The 20256-nt window shown below is 43.2% G+C and overlaps 1 protein-coding gene across 2 annotated transcripts in view; it reads right to left on the bottom strand.

The window, feature by feature from the left end:
* The window catches only part of ARHGAP18 (Rho GTPase activating protein 18), a 95849-nt gene that overhangs the window by 49262 nt on the left and 26331 nt on the right, over nucleotides 1-20256 (bottom strand). Inside the window, exon 1 of one of the 2 annotated variants that reach the window (XM_042795826.1) lies at nucleotides 16587-16929. The exons of the other annotated variant lie outside the window; for it this stretch is intronic. Within the exon in view, the coding sequence (XP_042651760.1) occupies nucleotides 16587-16669 (83 nt within the window). The 5' untranslated portion in view covers nucleotides 16670-16929. Of the gene's footprint in view, nucleotides 1-16586; nucleotides 16930-20256 lie in introns of those variants that run through there. 2 annotated transcript variants of the gene reach the window in all.

Here is a 20256-nt window from a genome sequence, read left to right as displayed (position 1 = left end):
AAAACACTTCAGTGGAGGGTTAGCTGCCATCAAAAAATGCAAGTAAAAATGACACTGTACTCTTTTAATTTTCCCCACATATCTAGAGGTTAAATCTCTGACTTCAACTTTAGACATATTCCTTTGTGTAAAGAGGGTAAAAATAGCACTTACTCGTAACGCTAAGTAGCTATGATTACAGACCCCAGTAATCATCAAGCAAAATGAAATACAATGCTTCGCATATAACATATCAGACCTGAAATAAGGCACAATCCATATGCAGATGCTTCTATAAATACATATTTGTATTTTATTTTGCCATACGCACACACACTGTGTACAGAAGAACAAGAGCAATGTCATACACTCTTGAGTATTACTATCTGTGATTTTTAGTTACAGGACCAAGCTCCCCATGCCAGACATCTGTACTTCCCATTATGAGACTCATCTTCCACAAATGAATACCATATGTTTTTATACAGTATCATATTTACACAGGAAAAAAAAACATTTGCTGTGTGCAATATTAAGTCACATATGAAAACTCCATTTTAATTAATTTGAAATCATCATATTATGACAGCGACCTACGCCTGCAGTTTGGGGGGAAGGGGAGGGAGGAAGGAAAGACAGCCTGAACAGGCCTGACCTGGGTGCACAGAGCAGAAACATTTCTAGACAGCAAAGGGAACAAGGTGTGAGGCAAACCAGAGCAGAAGCTGCAGGACACCCTGCGAGTCCTTCACTCCGAGCTCCCAAGCTGCACTGTCCAACCACTCTGCGTCATCCCCAGCCCGCATGTCACCTCGCCACACCGGGCAGGACCCCGCTGCCTTTCCAGCTCTGAAGCACTCCCTGATGCACCCTAAAACTCAGGGAAACAGCACATAGCAACAGTGCTGGGGAGGCAACGAAGGGACCGAACATCTCTGGGCCTGAGCTGGGTGACAAATACATCCTTTGAGCTCAGGCACGGTGACACAGGTGAGCCCCGTTCTATCAGAGGTATTAAAGCAAATGCCTTCTTAATATTTTCTGCACTGAAAATGCACACTTGCAACCTTAAAAGTTTCTTAGGATACAAGAAGTATTTGATTGTATAAGTAGTCAATTCTATCTCAGAGGATAAAGAATAATTCCCTCATCAAAATAAGGCACCTGGACAAAGCCTTACATTTATAAAGGCTATACAAGCACTGACAGATTGATACAAATGGAATAACACACTTGTCAGCATCAGAAGGGTTTAAAACCTACAACTTAAGTCAACAGAGCAATGGCAAGGGAAGTAAAATGTGTTATAAATTTTCTGTTAGAGCTTCTAACATAAAGATGAAAAGGAGACTTTCAAATACAGACAAATACCTAAATTATACTATTTTCTCAATTCTCCAAATGCAAAATTGGTCTGTATACTTTACCACTTCTGCTACCCTTGCTGGGTGATTCCACCCATCAGGTGCTCAGATCTCCTTCCTCTTTGAAAGGCAAGAAGGTGCAATGAGGAATTTAGGGACATTTTCATTGACTGTGCCCTCTAGGCAACTGACCTCATCTTCCCTTTTTCATTGTTTCATGTCGCATCACTTGGAAGCAAAGCAGTTAGAATGATTTGTACAATGCCCTCTCATAACAAATATGCTTCTTTATTACCGAGTATACATGCTACTGTTTTAAAGAATGAGGTAATACACTGAAGCAACCTCTTCCCCAGGAGTGACAAAGTAATGCTCTTTGGCTCCAATTCCTTCTCTGTTCACACAGGCTTCACACTGGTGCAACTTTGGCGTGCCCCGGGGGGGGATGCCCCCAAGGGCAACACCTCAAGGCCCCCCCACCCTTTACAGTAACTCGCAAAAGGCATACACCTCCCCCTGAGCACCCTTCTCGGAGCAGCCTAAATCCACACCCCAAAACAACCATGTGCCAGACCCTGGGATCTCCCCATCCTTACCGGCAGACCCCTCCAAAGACAGCACAAGGAGTAAGGCAGCCAGCCTGTCATACACCCAGTCCACTTAGGGGCAAAGGGAAAGGCATCTCTGTTTACTAGGAGAGACTACATGGGAAAACTCCAGCTACCAGGACTGACAAAGGACTGTGTGATTACAGTGAGCAGAACCAGCTGGATGCACGACTGAAGCACACTACCAGCCCAGTGTGAATCACCACCCTCTGAGGCCACAGCAGAGAGTAACTCTTTATTCAGATGTACTGATGGGTCTACATCCATGGAAGGGCCATCAGCATCACCTCAGCACTGCGCGTCCAGCCAACAGCTAGGCTTTCTTCCACTGGAGGCCACCAGCAGACATCCAAAGTAATACAGTCACACCTTGAGTCGTTAAGCCACTTTCCACAAAAAAACCCAGTGCCACTGCTTTTTCCCTTGTATTGCTCATTCAACCTGACACAGCAGAAGACTTGGATTCCCAGAACTGTATGAAGGACTTGGGATGGCCCTTGTCATTAGGTTTTCCTTAATCCCATTTAATCCTAGAGGTCATTAGGAAAACACCTGCAAGGCATTCTGTAAGGGAACCAGTGTGCTCACTGGACATGCCAGCCATCTTGCCTTTCTTCCAAACTGTCAAGCCAGAGAACCAGGGGCAGGCAGACCTTGGTGTATCTAGCGAAAGGAACCTGCAAGATGTCTTACTCATGTCTCCTTAACTTTAACAATTTCCTTGGTATTATGGAGAGCTCACTCAATGAGCAGGCAAACTCCTACTTGCCAAGCAGCAGCAACTTGGTGACAACTATGCAAAGCAGGTGCTCCTGAGAAAGCAAAACCTGTAGCATGAGGGATTCTTGGTAATGGAAGAAGACAAAGCAATAGCCTCTTCTACTTGTAAAGGTCACAAGCCTCCTCCTTAAGACACTAAATGGATATGGATGTCCTTTTGGTAGCCTGACACAGCTGCCTGTCCCATGACCCTTCACTGCAGCACTATCCCACACTTCTCAGAGGGCAATCAGCTGGAAGCAGACTGGATGGCACATGGATGCACAGTGCTTGAAAAACATTAAGGTGATGGTGGACTTCCTGAGGTAAAATTGCCAGGCTAAGGTTTGACAGACCACACTGGTGGACAACTATCAGTGAGGAATATAGTTTACTCTGGGATCAGGATGAAGGCCTGAAAAACACATGCTCTGCACCTCCAGTGCTACTGAGGGCAGCCACAAGGCAGCTTACATATTGTCATGGTCTTCTCTTGAAAATGACATGGTACTTTGGGAGTTATTAAGTAATTTCCTTGTTTAAAGTACTAGTAATGGCTTCTAATGACAACAGCAGCTTGAAATGGGACAAAGGATCATCTCTGGCTAGCTCAGAACAAGCCACAGAACTAAAGTAACAACTGACAATAAAAATCAAATCTTTAAAATGCTATTGTTCCCTCACTGGTTACTATAAACTGCAAAAGAGTTGCTCCTACTTTCAAAAGCATCTTATACTTTTAGGGTATGTTCCCCTGAACAGTTTTAATTTTCTAGCTTAAGTCAAAAGATCTATCTTCATACTAATATTCTGACTCAGATAAATTTCCTCAGTCTTCAGAAGAATCTTGCTATAACTGAAACTAAGTGAGTGAGTAAAAGAAACTAAGGTAAGTGAGTAAAAGTTCTTAAAACCAGACAGAGTATCATTCAGTAATGATATAAAGAATATATTGGCATAAATATATCTTTCAAATAAAAAATGGGGAATGCATCTAGAATATAAAATTAAGGATAAGTACAAAACATGTTCAGCAATTCCAGAGTCCTACAAAAGTAAAATAATGTCAACTTAAGTTGAAACAGAGATGAGGTTCTCATGTCAACAGTGTGGTGGTATAATGGAATAACTAACTTGAATAAGTCACCTTCAAAGTTTTGCATCAGTGACAGGTGAACAGCCTTTTTAATTACTGGAAGGATGGTGTATAAAATGAGAAATTGCTCAGTCACTTTTCATTTCTAGACTTCCTACTTCCCAAATATTCTTAAGAACAGGGTGAGTTTTTTTGAAAGGATTACATAATATTGTGCAACATCTGATGGACACCAGAAACCTTTTCAATTTTAATATGTTATAAGCAGTCCTACATTATTCTGAGTGTAAGAGTTCCCCATTATTTCAGAGATATTCATTAAAAGAACATGTTGCATATTGTAACAAAAAGCTTTTACCTCCCAATCCTCATTTGCAAGTAGAATAAAACATAATTAAAGGAGAATAAAACAAATCTTAAGGAAGAAGTTAATATGAATATCTAGAAAATGACCCATGTGCTCAGATGGAATGAAACCATTACTCCATAGAAAGCAGAAATCCCATCTGTAGAATTCCAGATCATCTATTCATATACAACCATATATACTTACATAATACATGCATTATAGAATGGAAGGATAGAAATCCATCCAGAGAAGAAATTCTAGTCTTAAGGAAATCAGGAGTGTAGAAAAAAATTTATAGTAGTGCAATAAAAGGGATTTTATAGCAAAAATTGTTGCCTAGAGCAACACTGCTAGCCAAAACCTTAGAGTGTTCCTAGTCAGTAAACTGAATTACAGCTATATCTGCACACAAAATTACACAAGTCAGTATACACTGTAAGAACAATAAAGGTATATACCAGTACACCCACGTAAAAAATGTTTGCATGTACAGGCACTAAAATAATCTACAGCCTTGCCTATATGAAAGGTTGCAAATAAAATGAAGAGCGAAAACACCCACAAAAACCATCATATGCAGATGTGACCTTGATTCTTCTGTTTAATAGGAACAGTATCTCCTACTAGTGATTTATGGAAGATAACCTAGTGTTGTGGTAGAAATAACCTTTATCCAATTTAAGCTCCTTTTGATCAAAGTTTAATTACATTTTTATATAAAAATACCCATGTGAGAAGACTTAGAGGGTGAGAAAGAAATCGAGGTTCAAAACCCTCCAGGAGACCAACATAACAGAGCACTGTACAAAAGGCACCAACCTTGTCCAAAACCGGAGGTTGTGCACCTGTGTCAACACCACATCGCACACATGGGAGAAAAAGCAACAAAACAAAAGACCAAGGCAGGTTGAAGGAAAGGTTTCTCAGCTTTGGCTCAAATCCACATAAATACAACTACAAATCTATCCAATGGGGTCAGGCCGGTGCTGAGCTAAGGTCTGAGCACACTTGACTGGAGAGGTGCCCCAAGGAAGCTACCACTCAGCACAGCCCAGTAATCTGCTCCCCAGGAGCAATCCTGGCATTCATAGCAGAGGGAACACACCGTTGCGCAAAGAGAGCCAAGAGCCCAGCTCCAGTCTCCTACAGAATTTTACATGCAAGCTTAGATTATAAAACACAACTTGAAAGGTTTGAAAAGACTGTCCTATAAGGTTGCTTACACTGAGTGCTTTGACATCCCATCCCATTCCCTGCCCTGCTTCTCACTGGCATGGCTCCGCACAGATGTACTGACCGACAGTCTGGCTGCAGATGTGTTTTTCGCCCCGGCTGACTGCTAGCTGCTAACTCTCACCTGATAACTAACTGGATCCCACTTAGCAACTTCTTTAGAAGTATACAGCAAAAACTGAATTTACATCTAATCTGAATGTCAGGAATTAAATATATGCATATATTTAAAATTAAGAGAAATTATAACAACCTATACTGAGCTCTGCATTTAGTGAAATTGGCATCAAATAATTCAGCAAATGGACAGTGAGCAAAACCACATAAGCAGATGTCTCCCTTACACTAATAGAGGATGACAAAACTTTCTTAAACAATCCCTTCAAAAGCTCAAGCATGGCCCAAAAAACAGAACACTGTGACACATAACACAGATTTTAATACCATACATCTTCATAAACTGTTTTCTGACTTGAAGTACAAAGTACCAAACACCAGCTTTCACAGCATGAAGCTCATCAAGTTTCCCATAAACTTTCATAAGCAGCTCTTACTTAGTAGGAGAAAAAAAGATCATGTTTTAGTTTGTTCTTAGATGTATCATCCACAGTAAGAAGTTCAAACAAATACAGTCCTTTTTCTTAGCTTTCACCTCAAACGAGAACAAGTACCATAGTGTAAATATCTTCCTCTGAAAGGAGAAGGCAGGCAGAATTTGGGTCACTGGACAGATAGATGCTTCTACTACACAATATTTTCAATGACTTATACTTGTAAGTTTTAGAGATTTAATGTCTTAGTCTTTTTTACCCTTAAAACAGAAAATATTACTGTGATGGAAAGGAAATCATATGAGCCAATCTGATTATACTTCTTATTTCTGATACTGCTTTGATATACTACCATGGGCACTATGAAACCAAAGCAATCTCTCTGGTGCAAAGTTCAGAGCAAAGAAAGGTGTGTTTAAACACGGCACAAATCAGCAAGCTTTCAAGGGCTTATCAACTGACGACATAATTTAGAAACTGCAGTTTAATTTACCTCACTACAGTGTGTGGGAATCCAATCTGGACTTTTGTTTCTTTTGGGGAGGCAGGCTGCGCGATGCCACGTGCAGACGACGAGGGGAAGGCAGGTTATCCGCAGGTCCGTAAGAGGAACGCAGGTGTTCCCCGCTGCGCAACGCGCCTGAACCCCGAGGATCTCTTCTCACATCGCAGCCTGCCTTTTGCAGGTAGACATGCACACAACTGAATCACTGAACAGCGTGAGTCAGGGCTAAATGAGCCAGAGATGAAGCTTATGCTAGATTCAGAGTGGCTGCTAAAGGACAAGCTGTACCTGAACTGACTGAAAACCTGTCAGTACAAAGTTAAGCTATAGAGTACCTTTTTAATAAATCTGAACCAATGGAGCTGAAGTACATCAGATGAGCTTCTCACAGGATGTGGCCATAGCCAGTACTAGGACTCATAAAAAGTTACCTTGTCAAATTGCAGCCCCATAATGATCACATTAAGCTGGTGCAGACATAGGCTGCTGCCAGAGAGTTCTGTCAAATCCCCCTTTCCTGGGGGTTTCCATCACTTCCCTTGCACCAGCACCATCACTGATGCAGTCACTTGCTGAGCTAGGTTAGGAAACCAATCTGCCTGACTACAACACTTGCAAAAATTATTGCTTCCAGTTGGATTTTTTTTTTTTTTTATCCAGCTCAACCTACTTCAGTCAGCTCAGAAACACCACTGCCAGGGCAAGAAAAACATTAGGAAGGTGTAGGTGAGAAGTGGAAGGAAACTCCAGTTTCAGTGATGTCCCCACTCTTTTCAGCCTCCACTTATCTCAGCTTAATATGGTGACAACGTGCAGCCACTGTCACTACACATCAAAACTTCTGCCGGTTCAGGACAAGGCTTAGGATGCACTCTGAGATGAAATGAGAAAGTTTCAGGAAATAGTGTGGCATCTCTCTCCTGAGATAATACTTTCAACAGAACAAGAAGATATTCTTCAGGTCTACCTGAAATACAGGCTTCTCAGGAGAAGATGACACAGCCAAGCCACCAGAACGAGTTTAGCAGGACACAAAAGCCCACCCTCCAAACGCGTTGTGATGGGGGGGATGACTATTCTCACAGCGGTAACACCGTTACCAGTGTTCCCTTATCCGGTTGTGGCAAAGGGAATCTACCCTACGGAGCTGTTAGATCCATCATCCTCCGAGCAACTGCTGAGAGAGAAAGCATCTTCCACCGGCCCGCGGTAACCACAGCTCTGGCCTCCCACTGCGCCTGGCCAGCGGGTCACGGCTCCGTGGGTGACAGCACTTGTCACAGCTTCCTCGCTGTTCAGTAGCTGAGGCTTCTGGTGACTGCCCCAAGCCTCTTGCTTTGTATCTGCCATTACAGACTCTTAACCACAACCATAACCACGATTACTATGTGACTCCTTGGGCCACTATGAGCCTACAAGAACTTTCTGCTTTGTTTGTACAGTTAGAAGGCTAACCTTGCACTGTCCTAAACTGGGGGCAAAGCTCCCTGTCACCTCTGGATGTAGTATACACCTGGATCTTGCTGTTGTATTTTATTAAAGGCAGAGAATTTCTGATAGAGACAACATTTCATCAGTGGCCTTGATTCCCGCCAACTATTGTTCTGACGATTACAGAGAAATCAGCTAAAAACAACCAACTGATTAAAAATAATAAAAAATAAACAATGTACTTTACTGAGCACATTATCACTAAACATTGAGAAAACAATTCTCACACATCCTCTTATTTTCCCGGTTTTCAAATAGGGAAGTGAGCTCAAAGTATCTGAATTCCTAAACCAAACTGAAAGCTGTCTGGGTAGCTTAGGGACTGCTGTACAGAAAAAAAGAGGTAGTCTGAAGAGTGGTAAATTGAAGATTTGTACTGATGCTAAATCAAGCAAAACATGCCAACTGCTCTGCTGCAGTTTGGCACTGAGTATGCATAATAAGATACTTATTTATTTGCTGAAGACATTATTCTAACTTTGTTGCTTTCTCATGTGTGGTGTACCTTCAATCGTATTTCTAAGCATGCTAAAAACATCCACATTTGCTCCTAATCAAATACTTCACCCCAAGCCATTTTAAGTCTTCCAGCAATACCGGAGGCCCTGCAAAGGAAACATTCTAACATATTTTTATTGTCACCTTTTGGCCTAAGAATCCTCCCTAAGAAGGATGATGTTGTAGCAACATGACAGATGAAACCCCTGAGATTCTCATGAAAGCATTTCTAGGCTAGCAGGATTGGGATGCTGTAGCAGGAAGGGCAGGGAACAGTCACAGAACAAGGGGGAATATTGAGCAGCTTATCCTCATGGGAAGATATGGCCAGGTAGGTATCTGTTCCTGTGCGTGCTTTTATTCTGCTGTATTACAAGAGAGTTGGCACAAAACAATGACCAAAGAGTAAGTTCATAGCTTCAGCCTTTTTGAGAGCACAGAGGGGTAAACTGCTTAGGTGTGCATTCCATTTGCTGCTCAGGATATCACCAAAAATATACCTCAGAAAACAACAGCTAAAATTGTACTTACGAAATAAATCAAGTCTACTTATTTCTTACACATCCAAATACTAAAAAACAAAACCCCTACTTTTTTACCCCTATTTATTTGACTATAAATATTTAAATTCCCTGTCTGAACATGATTATTTTGAGATCAAGACTCTGAGGCAGAAGCAGGTTCACTGCAAAACCAGCAGTTCCCATAAGACAGCCCATTGGCATGTTGGAAGTACTCAAAACTTACAAGTGTGGAATTTTTCTTTCCCTGGCCAAGTAGATTCACTGAAGAGTCTGCAGTAACAGTGACCCATGCATAACAGGACTCTGCAATGCCACTCACAGTAAGAACCTCACTGTATCACCTACTGTAATTATGGCCTCCATTCAGCCATAGTATTCTGATTCATATAAAAAAAAAAAAAAAAAAAAAGGTGTGTACTCAGTAACTCCAGTAAAAAAAAGCACTAACGATACAGAAGGGTGCTGGCATTGCAGATGTTACCGTAACATGTATGAGTAAAACCCTACAGCTTTCAGCTCCAGCCTCACTAGTAACAATTACAAAACAAGAGTAAAATATTTGCAATAACAATAGATTATAACACTTATTAACTGAGCGCCAGTATCAGCAGACTGAAAATGTCATTAGTCTTATTCGAAAACAAGTTCAACAATTCTGCTCTTCAAAGAAAAAGAACGTAGAGAAACAATTTTAAAATACTTGTTTGATACCACACCTAGAGAGTGAATGCTGGAGCTGGGATTTACACAGCTCCTCTAGCACTTTGCTCATCATAAATTAATTCCAGTTTTGGATAAAGTCTACATGCTTGTAACGGCACATCTAGTAATACATTGTATTATGCTCTGTACCATCTAGATTTGTACACACTCAAGCAAAAAGGGAAAGCCTGTAATTAAAATGTTCAGAAGACCTTTATGATTCACATTCCTTATAGCTAGACAAGCATGACATCTCATTCTCTGTATGTCATTAAAATAAAAAAGAAAGCCTATGTACAGAGGGCCCTGATTTTTCTCCTTTCTGCTGTGTAGTTCCACTGATTCATCACAGTTACTCTCTTTTTTTATCTATTTAAGGGCCTGACCCAGAGTAGAACCAAAGAGACTGTTTGCACTGATAGTGAAGGGCATTAAATCACATCTACATCCACAACACAGAATAATCTAGGTCACGTAGTGAACTGTGCTTGTTGAAATAATGTTGTTTTATCATACTGACAGATTCTAAATGGATGTCTAAATGCAAGAAACAGTGACAATGTCTACACATAGAGGGTTGCACTGAAAAAGAAGGGCTTGAGCAGATCTAAGACTCAGAAAGGACATGCAACTCAAAGTGAGTTCCACCACGATGCTTAGAAAAACAAGATGGTGTGACTGCAGTATATAAAATTGGCTGAGGTGATTAATTAGCAGTGAGGAAGTGATTTTTTACCTTTGTAGGTGACACTCATGAGACTAACACTGAAGTACTGCAGGTAATTCATGCTGGGGGGTAAAGTAAAAGCACAGTAGCAGGACAGGTGTAGAGAAGGATGCTGAAAATGCTGAAGTGTCACATGAATGATTTTCAGAATGAAGAAACAGACTCAAAGAGAATTATTTGCTCCATCTACCAAGATAAAATTGAGCAGCAACTTGACAACAGGTAACAGGCACTAGAAGGGGTTTTTAGTTGATCGGAGAGATTTAGAGAGAACCAAAGGCAGGAGCAAGATAAATTCAAAGAAGAAATAAGGTACAAACTCGGGGAAGGGGGAACCCCATGAAGCAGAAATATGGAACCAAGGAAGTGGGAAATGTTAGAATACCATGTCTTGCTGTCAGTAGATCAAATTACTGGGATTAATACACCAGTAACTAAGCAACACATTAAGGGTCTGCAGTATACTACATATTTATATATGCATGAAGTACAAAAGAGACAAAAGCAATTCTAAATAAGGCAACTTAATGCACTGTTGCCTGTCAGCTCTATCTGACAAGACATCAGACAATAAACACTGTTCAAACTAGCAGGCAAACCCAAGGCAGGAAAGATTTTTCTAATGCACTTAGATAAAGGTTGTGCTCATGTAGAGCCTGTAAACTTAGCAGATAAAAAGATTGCTATGATTCTGTAAAGTCAGCTGTAGTGTGATAGATCTTTGCTTTGCAGATTAAAGGTACTGTGCTAAGCCATCCATACTAGCATCACGAAACGCAGGTTACAGGGGTTAGAAACAACACATGCTGTGATGATATGGAGAATCTGGCATCTGCGCTGTACTAGCAGATTGCAAATGAAACTGCAAAAGGCTCCACCAACTTAAATCAGTTGTGAGTAATCAGCTTGTGAGTTTGTTGCTTGTACACTGAGCATCACAGTGCTTTAGTCCTTCATACCAAGTTTCACTGTATTTCAATTCCAAGAATGAGTCACTGGTGGGAAAAGAGAGGAAAAGGAATGAGAGCTTTTCTCTCTGAAAGAATAGAGATGGAAACTGCCCTTGAAAAAAGCATGAATTCATGTTTATTACTAGATTTTTTCTTGACTTAAAATACAAACTATTAAACCTTCAGATTAAACTGAGCAAATATTTGAACAATGAATGAGGCAGATTATTCTGGTAAGGAAAGAATAAACTCCTCTTGTATGTGTGATTTGTAATGTCTATTACGGTCAATGTTGGAAAAAATAATATATCGTGGGCAATTCATAGCAGAAGTCTTTGTCATTTTTCCAAGATCAGAGGCCATCTATCATCTGATTTCTTTCTCAAGGAGATTAAACAGTGAATGAGTGATTTAGACCACAGCTGTCTGTAGAAAACACCAAGTATTTTGGGCCCCTCATTTGTCAGCCATCCCCACAGTGAACACAGATGCTATTACTATTAAGTTAGTAAAGCCCATAGTTAGAATGACATATAAAAATAAATACTTTGTTTTATGCAGACTTACACAGTAACCCACAAAAATGTCACTTCTCGACATCAAAACCCAACTGAGCCCCCCCTGGTTTCACTGCCACACAGACCCAAGCTTCAGCTGGCACCTCCCAAAGTCATTCGGATTCAGTAATGAAGCGGGACGGCGAACCTCGGGGACCACGGGCCCTGGCTAGCAGGTGTCACTTGAAAGAGGAGACCTGAGGCGGCAGCAATCTTCTCTCTTACAGTCGGTGAGGGTTACAGCACTCTTTCCAGAACTGGTCTGGGGTTTAGTTCCATCCCAGGGAAACTCAACTCATCATTCTCATTTTGCAAGTGAGTACTGGCAAATCAAATGCAGGATTTAAATAGGGCAAATAAGGGAGGGTGCATATGACTGTATGGACTCTGAGGGGGAGGAGCCATGTTCTAGGCTCTGTGAAACACCGGAGTCCTTCTTAACAAGTCATTAGCAATATGAAGATTGACAGGCCCTTCAGGAGTATATGACGTTAAACAGCTTGCAGAGCTTCAAAACTCAAATGGGTCTTCCAATGTAGGTTAAAGAAGCACACATGAAGTGGCAGCAGAAGTGCACGTGCTGGCTGCTGGTGATCACACGCGGTGAGTCACTGGAAACGGGTACAGGGAGGCTGTGACTCACAGGACAATCTGGTGCAGCATGGAAGACAACACAGAACGGCAGCCTCCCAGTTAGGGGAAAGGAACAGAGAGAAGAGCAAAGTCAACCTCCAGTGGCCACCACATTTAAAATCATTTAGCTATTACTCGGTTGCATTTTAGGCCTCGCTCTTGAAAACGCTCTGTAGCAGAAGTTTATTTGCCTCGTGCACTGGTATGCACACAGTCAGTTCTGCATGCACTCTGCATGCATTTACTTGCAGTGTTGCCATACCCTATTCCCCATCCATTGAATACTCCAGACTTGGTCTTCACCTTACAATCACATTTTAAAAATAATTTTACATGTGTATATATACACACCTACATATATATATATATGCATACACACACACATTCACTCTCTGGGTGGCATTTGATTGCCTGATGGTAAGCCCACGCAGCCATATGAGAAGACTGTTGTTATCTGCAACACCTACATATGGCTGGCAAGTCAGACACAGGACCTGCAGTCCTTTCTGCCACAGTAGATGGGTTAAAATTCCCCATCAAGGAACATAAATGGCATTGGAAGTCTATGCTTAAGGGTGTGGATTTCACGTGCATGAGGGTGACGTGCCTACAAGCAGTCATTGAAACAGGGTCTTGGACTGAAACCTGATTCACTCTTACCTTCCACTGTCCATATAACAACAAATGGTTTAGTGGGAAAAAACAAGAAAAAATAATTTAAAAGCTTGCATATGGACACTGTAAAGAAAAGGAGATGACACCAAAATGCAAGTAGCATGACAGCCAATAAAGCGTTAGTGGATCTAAAGGGTTAAAACTGGGAAGTGAGAAAACGGAAGCAATATGGAAAAGAGAGCTAGTAAAATTGAATTTGATACTGGGTAATCTGCTTTTGTGATTTCTCTAGGGAAGTTCTTAGATAAATACTTAGGTGTACCATAGAAGTCACCCACAATCAGTATCCACACTACACAATTACACTCTTTTAAATGTTACTTTAAAGTAAATTGTAAAATAAACTTCTCTATGGCAAAGAGAACAGCTCTAATGTTTTTTTGTGCATCACCACTGTCAAGGCAATATTCCTAAAATGTCAAACTTGGAAGTAATCACACCAAGACCGTTCTAGATTTTAGCCTAGTGAACCAAAGATAAGGTATTTCCTAATGAAAATTTCACAGCCTCATTGTGCCTTTAAAGGGCCAAAAAAAGAAAAGTAGCTCAACAATCTATTAGATCCATAAAATTCTTAAGTCTTATGAAGCAAGACTTATTGTATGGCTGAAGTTAAAAATAAATGGTTAGGAAGGATAGCCCTTTCCTAGGACACCACTTGGTTTGGAGCAGTCAGTGTTTCATTTCTTGCAGGATGTACCAGTGCCACACTTCTCCAAAGACAAAGCAATCTCTAACATGCACTATTTTGAATGCCTATGAAAAAAATAATTCAACATAGTTTATTAATCCTTCCAAAAGGGCTGCCTTGCTACATCTGGCACTGTATTATATTGGCTTCCTAATATTCTGATCCCTGTTAAAAGTGACAGAGTTTCCAAATTAGGAGAGAGATGCTAACCTATATACTGAAAGTTGGTGTTTTGCTATTTTTTAAAAAGGCAAAATAAGCTCAATTTCAAACCAGTAACAAAATGCAGAACCTAGACTGCAGAACTGGTGCACTTACACACTGTGCAGAGCACAATGGATGAACTTATTTCCACAAAATATTTCAGAATGATACAGGTTTGGGCATTATTGTCACACAGGCCTGCACATCTTAGGAATGTTGATGAAGGAGGAAAGTAGATAGAAAAATAGGAAAAAAAAACCACAGAAATGTTACAATGTTTCAGAAAAGTTATGTTTGTTTGTTTTTAAAAAGACCAAAAAATAACAAATGGTCTTCCCAACCACTCTCCCTTTAGAAGTAGGAAGACACTGGGGATCCAGGGCAGGAGGGAACAGGTGAATCAGGAGCATGGAGTTGAGATCCTGGTTAATGAAATCGGGCGAGACTGGTCTGAGGTCCAAATTTAGAGTGGCACAGGAGAAAGGCAGTGAGGTGTCCTTTAGGATCTTAGGTTAATGAGCTAAATGGCAAACATGCATGGCTTGGAAAGCCGTAACACTGCCAGGGGAGGAAGTCAGGCAAACCAACTGTGGGAATCCCCTGTTCTGTGCAGCTTTAACATAGGCATTTATATGCTATAATTAAGGAAATGAGACTACTTTTCACATTTATTGCCCCCCCCTCCCCCTACACTCCCTTAATCCCGCATCAGAACAATTTGTGAAGGATCACCATTACTTGCATGACAACGTCTCAGCTTACCCAGGAGGCTGTCCCCAGAAGCAGCTGCAGAGGAGTGGGAACCTGATGAGATCGCTGCTCCTAACAGTGCAGCGTTCACACGGGAGACAAGTTTCTAGGATACCGAGGGGCCCCCAGGACTGTGCTCATGCATCGGGGGCCTCGAGGGGCTAAGAGTAACTCCAGCCTACAGCCACATAACCAGGCAGCCCCACATTAAAAAGCAACAACTGATCTTGACAGTTTACAGATATACAGATCCTTATCCAGAAGTTATCTCAAGGAGCAGGGAAAGTGTTTTTTATCTTGTCCTTCCTGCATGGGAAGTTTGAGGAAGGGTAAAACCACCACAAACAATAATAGAGAAAGTGGTGGATTTTGTGATTTTATTGCAGAAGTGCACTTATTTTGCATTCAACAGCAATTAATTAGATCTGCAGTGCATATATATGTAGCTTATATATGTAGCTGACACTTAAAGCAGGGACACTTAAAGCAGGACTTAAAGTGGGGTGGTTGATAACATTACTTATGGAGTGGGCAGTACCTCGATAAAAAGAGGGGCATGGCTTTGTGGTTCAAGCACAGGGTAGGCTGTATTGCTCAGTTCAGTTCTGGCCTCTGCCATGGACTCTTGGTGTGACGTATCATGGTGCATCAGTTATCTTTTGTCCAGGGTGACACACTGTACTTCCTTTTATCTTGTTTTAATCAGACTATTATCTCTTTGATCAGACATGCTCTTCCTATGCATGCATGGAAACAGCGTGCCTGTTTCAGTACCTTCCAAGTTTCAGCTGGCTTCCCAGCATTAATAAAAGTCCCATCTTTATCAATGCGACCTTTGTTGACAGTTTCAGCAAGAAAGAGGGAAGACTGAATGGGCCATAAAGACAAAATTCCCCTTTCCACACAGCAGTCTCTCTGGTCACTGCCATGGAAAGCCAGCAGTGTTTCTGCCTGTATCAAACACATGCTGTGAGGCACTAGGAGATCCCCAGACTTCGTATAACAGAAGTTGGCTTCTTCGCCCATTATCAGTTTCACTGCTTAAGCAAAATGACAACTGCTTTAAAAAGTTTATCTCGTCCTTTCCTGCACATTCCTTCCGTTTACCACAATTTAAAAAAAAAAAAAAAAATCTAATAATAGAGGAAAGAACAAAGCAGTAAAGCGCAGAGAAGCGATACAAAAAATCTATGCGCTGCATCCATCCCCCGACCAGCCCGATGCCAGAGACTCTGGGGCGCAGCTCCCCCGAAGCCGCGGGGCAGCACCCACCCCCGCACCCACCAGACGCGCCGAGCCTGAACACGCACCGGCCCCCCAAAACCTGGTTTTAACCCCGGCCACGCACCCGGGAGGCCGCGGGGCTGTTTCCAGCGACCAACACTTCGGCAACAGCCCGGCGCCCGCCCCCGGCGCTCAGCAACCAGAGAAAACGCCCCGAGGTTTCCAAGGCGCGCGGAGGTGGCCAGCAAACGGGGCGAACGAATAAATAAATAAATAAACAAACAAAGGGAAAACCCCATTGGGGAGGACGCGGGGCAAAGCGCAGAAGCGGGGAAACGCTGGCAGCCCGCGGGGGCCGGAGAAACCGCTTTCTCCCCGCGCAGCAGCTCCCCCGCGGAGCCGGCTCCGCTCCTCCCCACAGGAGGGGCTCCGCGGCCCCCAGGGGCGCCCGCCACCGCCCCGGGCCGGGCCCGCCGCCGCCGCCGCCGCCGCCGGCCTCCCCGCGCCGCCACTCACCCGCCGGGGGCGTCGCCGCCGCCGCCGCCGCTGGGGTGGTAGGCGGTGAGGACCACGCCGCGGGAGCCGGTCCGCCAGCTCATGGCGTGCGCCGCCGCATCCCTCTTCTGGGGAAGCCGAGGCGGAGCGGAGCGGGGCTACCCGGGCCCGGCCCGGCGCGGCCCAGCCTCCCACCGGCAGCTCGGCGGGGCAGGGCCGGGTGACGGCAGCGCTTCCTGCGGCCCGGCGGGGCCGCCGCCGCCCTCCGCCGGGCCCTGCCCCTCCTCCTCCTCCCGGCTCGGGCACGCGTGGGCGGCGGGACCGAGCGGCAGCCGGGCGCGGGTGCCCGCGGCCTGGGCCTGCCGCCCCGCACCGCCGGCGGCTCGCCCCGGCCCCGGGCACGGTCACGGGTGGGGCCGCCCCGCCCGCGTCAGCGTGGGTTCTGCTTGCGAGCGCCATGCGTGAGGCGCCGCAGAACAGCGTGCGCCGGCCGGGCCAGAGGTGGCTTCGAGGCGTGGGCAGAGAAACCCGACGACGGCGGAGAAGCGGTGGCAGTTTCGGGGCGAGGGAGGGTGGGGGGACGGCGGGGGCCGCGTGCCACGCTCCCTTCGAGGTGCCGCAAACGCGGCGCAGAGAGGAGAAGAAGAAGGAATGTGTTCAGTGTCTGCCTTGTAGGCTGCCCGCTCCACTGAACCGCGACATTACTCTCCGCTCGGTTCAGCTCTTCCCACACAGAAATGGCTCGTTGTTTTAATTACAAGCTGTCTCCTGCAGGTGATGGCGGCGGGCAGGGCCGTAGGGTGGCAGAGCTGCGTGGGAGCTGGAGCTGGGCAGCGTTGGGCCTCCCTTTTCGGCAGGGACGGCCTCCGCTGCGCCTCGGCACAAACTGGGAGGAGGTGGGACTCGCTGCCTTGGTATTAGTTTTGAATCGGAAGGCAGGATCTATAAGCAACACTTCAACCTGTTTGTTTTTTTTTTTTTTTTTTTCCATGTCAACTATAACATAACCCGCAAATGTATATACGCAATTCAGGTTTGTAATTTAGGTCTGCATACACAAAAGCATGTGATTGGAGCAGATTGACTTCAATATGAGTGTAATTTGCATTGCATTTCATTTTTCCTTTTAAAACAAAAAAATCATGCAACTGCTTTGCTTGCAGTTAAACACCTGAAAAGTTCAGTCCCGGGCTATCTGAGGTGTTCTGGAGCATGCAGGTATCCAGTTCTAAGCCTACACTTACTTAAAGCATTGTACACATAAATCGGAAAGCTGCACCGAGTTGCGGATGGACCACGCGTTTTTCTGTGCAGCTGTTGGCCAGCACAGGGCTGCCAAGCAGGGGCAGCACAGAAATCTCAACCTACAGTTGCTGCAGAGTTGCTCTCAACAGAGAAGCAAACAGGAAGAACTTCCCGTCATGTTTGAGCAAGATCGGTTTGTCCTCTGGAGTCCTTGATGCTTACCGCTGGTGACTTTGCAGAGTTCACGGGTGATATCCAGACATAACTGCATTTTGTCATTGACTTAAGCGGGTAATTTCATCCAGTAGGTTCCTTCTTAAAAGGGTGGCCTTCTACAGGGCACCAAACAGGACATCCCCAATTTCTTTAAACAGAGTACTGTCACAATGAACTTTTGAGAGGAGTCCCAGCATCACAAGCACAGGAAAACTTGGCTGACGTTCAATAGACCAACTATTACAGAGGTGCCTTTTCACTTCTCACACCACTGAAGGTCAACTACTGCCTTAGTTTTAAGCTCATATAAAGAATTGAAGGTAGGGGTGGGTTTTAATAAAGCTTGCCTCTTCTGTGGCTTCTGCAAGATGTTTTATCTGTGGGCAGCTGGCTAAGGTGTTTTGGCTTCAATATTTTTTGTATTGTTAATTTTTAATCAAAACTTTCATATCTATTTTTTTAATAAATTATTTATTAAAAAGTAGACCTAAATACAACAGATAAGCTTTGCATATAAATTGGAAAAAAAAGGAACTGATTTATTTTGAACTATGAAGACTTTTTAATTTTTTAAGATTTACGGTACATAGAAAAGAGGCTGGGGCTGCCCCACCTCCCCAGATGTTCTCTGTTTCCAAAGGGAATAGGTAACAGAGAAGGCAAAGCTGCAGTTCTGCTTAAGCAATGGCTTAGTAGCACTGCTACAACAGCTTAACTAGCAGTACGCACCAATAACAACATACTGGGACAAATGATCTGCATGTACCTATTCAGAGGCACACATACAGAAACAAGCACATGAGACCACTGCAAACCTTCGGACTGTGAAAAGTTTTCCCTGTGCTCCCACTGCAAAGGCGCAGCACTTTCCATCTTGGGCTGTGTCCAAAAGGCAAAAATTTACTTAACTTCTCACATATACACACAAACAAGACTCATTTGTTTTCACTGCTCACTTCAGAAGTGCATCAGCACGAGATGAGAAAATATCCCGTTAATGTATGTGAGTGCACCTATCTGCTGGTGCCTTTGGCTCTTTCTTTAAATGCCCATGTGGTTAATTGTCAAGTAGCCTATGCTGAATGCAAAATTATTTTGGAGGACTCAACCTTTTTCCTTTAAAATAAACCAAGAAAACTAAACATGTAAATACCAGGGTCCTTAGGATCCAGCCATTTCCCATACTTCAGCTAATTGGTTGCATTCCGAATACCCTGCTTACCTATGAAACTTCCTTTAAAGAATAGCTAAAATGTAACAAAGAAAAATAAAAACGTTGAAAGCACTCTGTGTTTAATGAGTGCTGTCCAAAGCCCTTTGCCCAAACTAAAGATACATTAGGCATTAGAAGAACAAAAATATAAACTGCTTTTTCTTTGATAAGCATCTTAAAACACATCGTAATTAAGGCACACCATAACATGCTGCACTGCCACTGTAAAAAGAAGAATGCAGACACAAGATGTAGCCAATGCAGCATCACTAGCGACTGCTCAAAGAAAATCTTACTGCAAATGGAGAAGGGGAAGAACTTGGCTTGTTCTTGGGGAGGCGGAGAAGATTAAGAACGGCAAAAGCCATACTGAGTTTGTGCCAGTCATCTGGAGAGTAAGAAAGCTTTTGTAAGTATGTCACAAGGAGGGTGGGAAAAGGAGCTAGAAAGAAATAAATTCTATTAATAAATGAGAATAGGGATTAAATTACTGATAAAACCACCAGAGATACTGATTCCCTTCTTAAATCTGTCTTTAATATGACGCATTTCAAACGTGGAAGTGGATTCAGGAGCTTAACTCTAGGCACACTTTTTTATTTACTATGTTTGACAACTTGATAGGATCAAACTGTCCTGTTACAACAGTGTAACACCAGCATAGTTTTCTCTGATGACATTATTCCAAATTTACAGCAGAGCCAGACAGACAATTTTGACCTATCTTTGCTGTAAACTGACATGAATACTACCACTCTCTTTCACCAGTGTATCTTCTGCCTAAACCAACCTATAGTCAGTAATTGCCAAGTCTGCAGTTAAAATTCATGTTCTTAACAAGGTACGGGCATGCTTATTTGGAAGGTAAGGTTGTTCATAATCTTCTAGATAAGAATGCACCGTTTGAGGCACACAGGTCTATGTGATAAAAGGAGATACCATTGAGAAAGGAGATTACAAATCAGTCTATCTTGCTACAGAATCCAAGACTCCTTCAAAAAGTTGAAATATTTAGAT

Source organism: Tyto alba, unplaced genomic scaffold (assembly GCF_018691265.1).
Source record: "Tyto alba isolate M040663 unplaced genomic scaffold, T.alba_DEE_v4.0 Super-Scaffold_22, whole genome shotgun sequence".
Lineage (NCBI taxonomy): Eukaryota > Metazoa > Chordata > Aves > Strigiformes > Tytonidae > Tyto > Tyto alba.
This window is presented reverse-complemented; position numbering and strand designations above follow the sequence as displayed.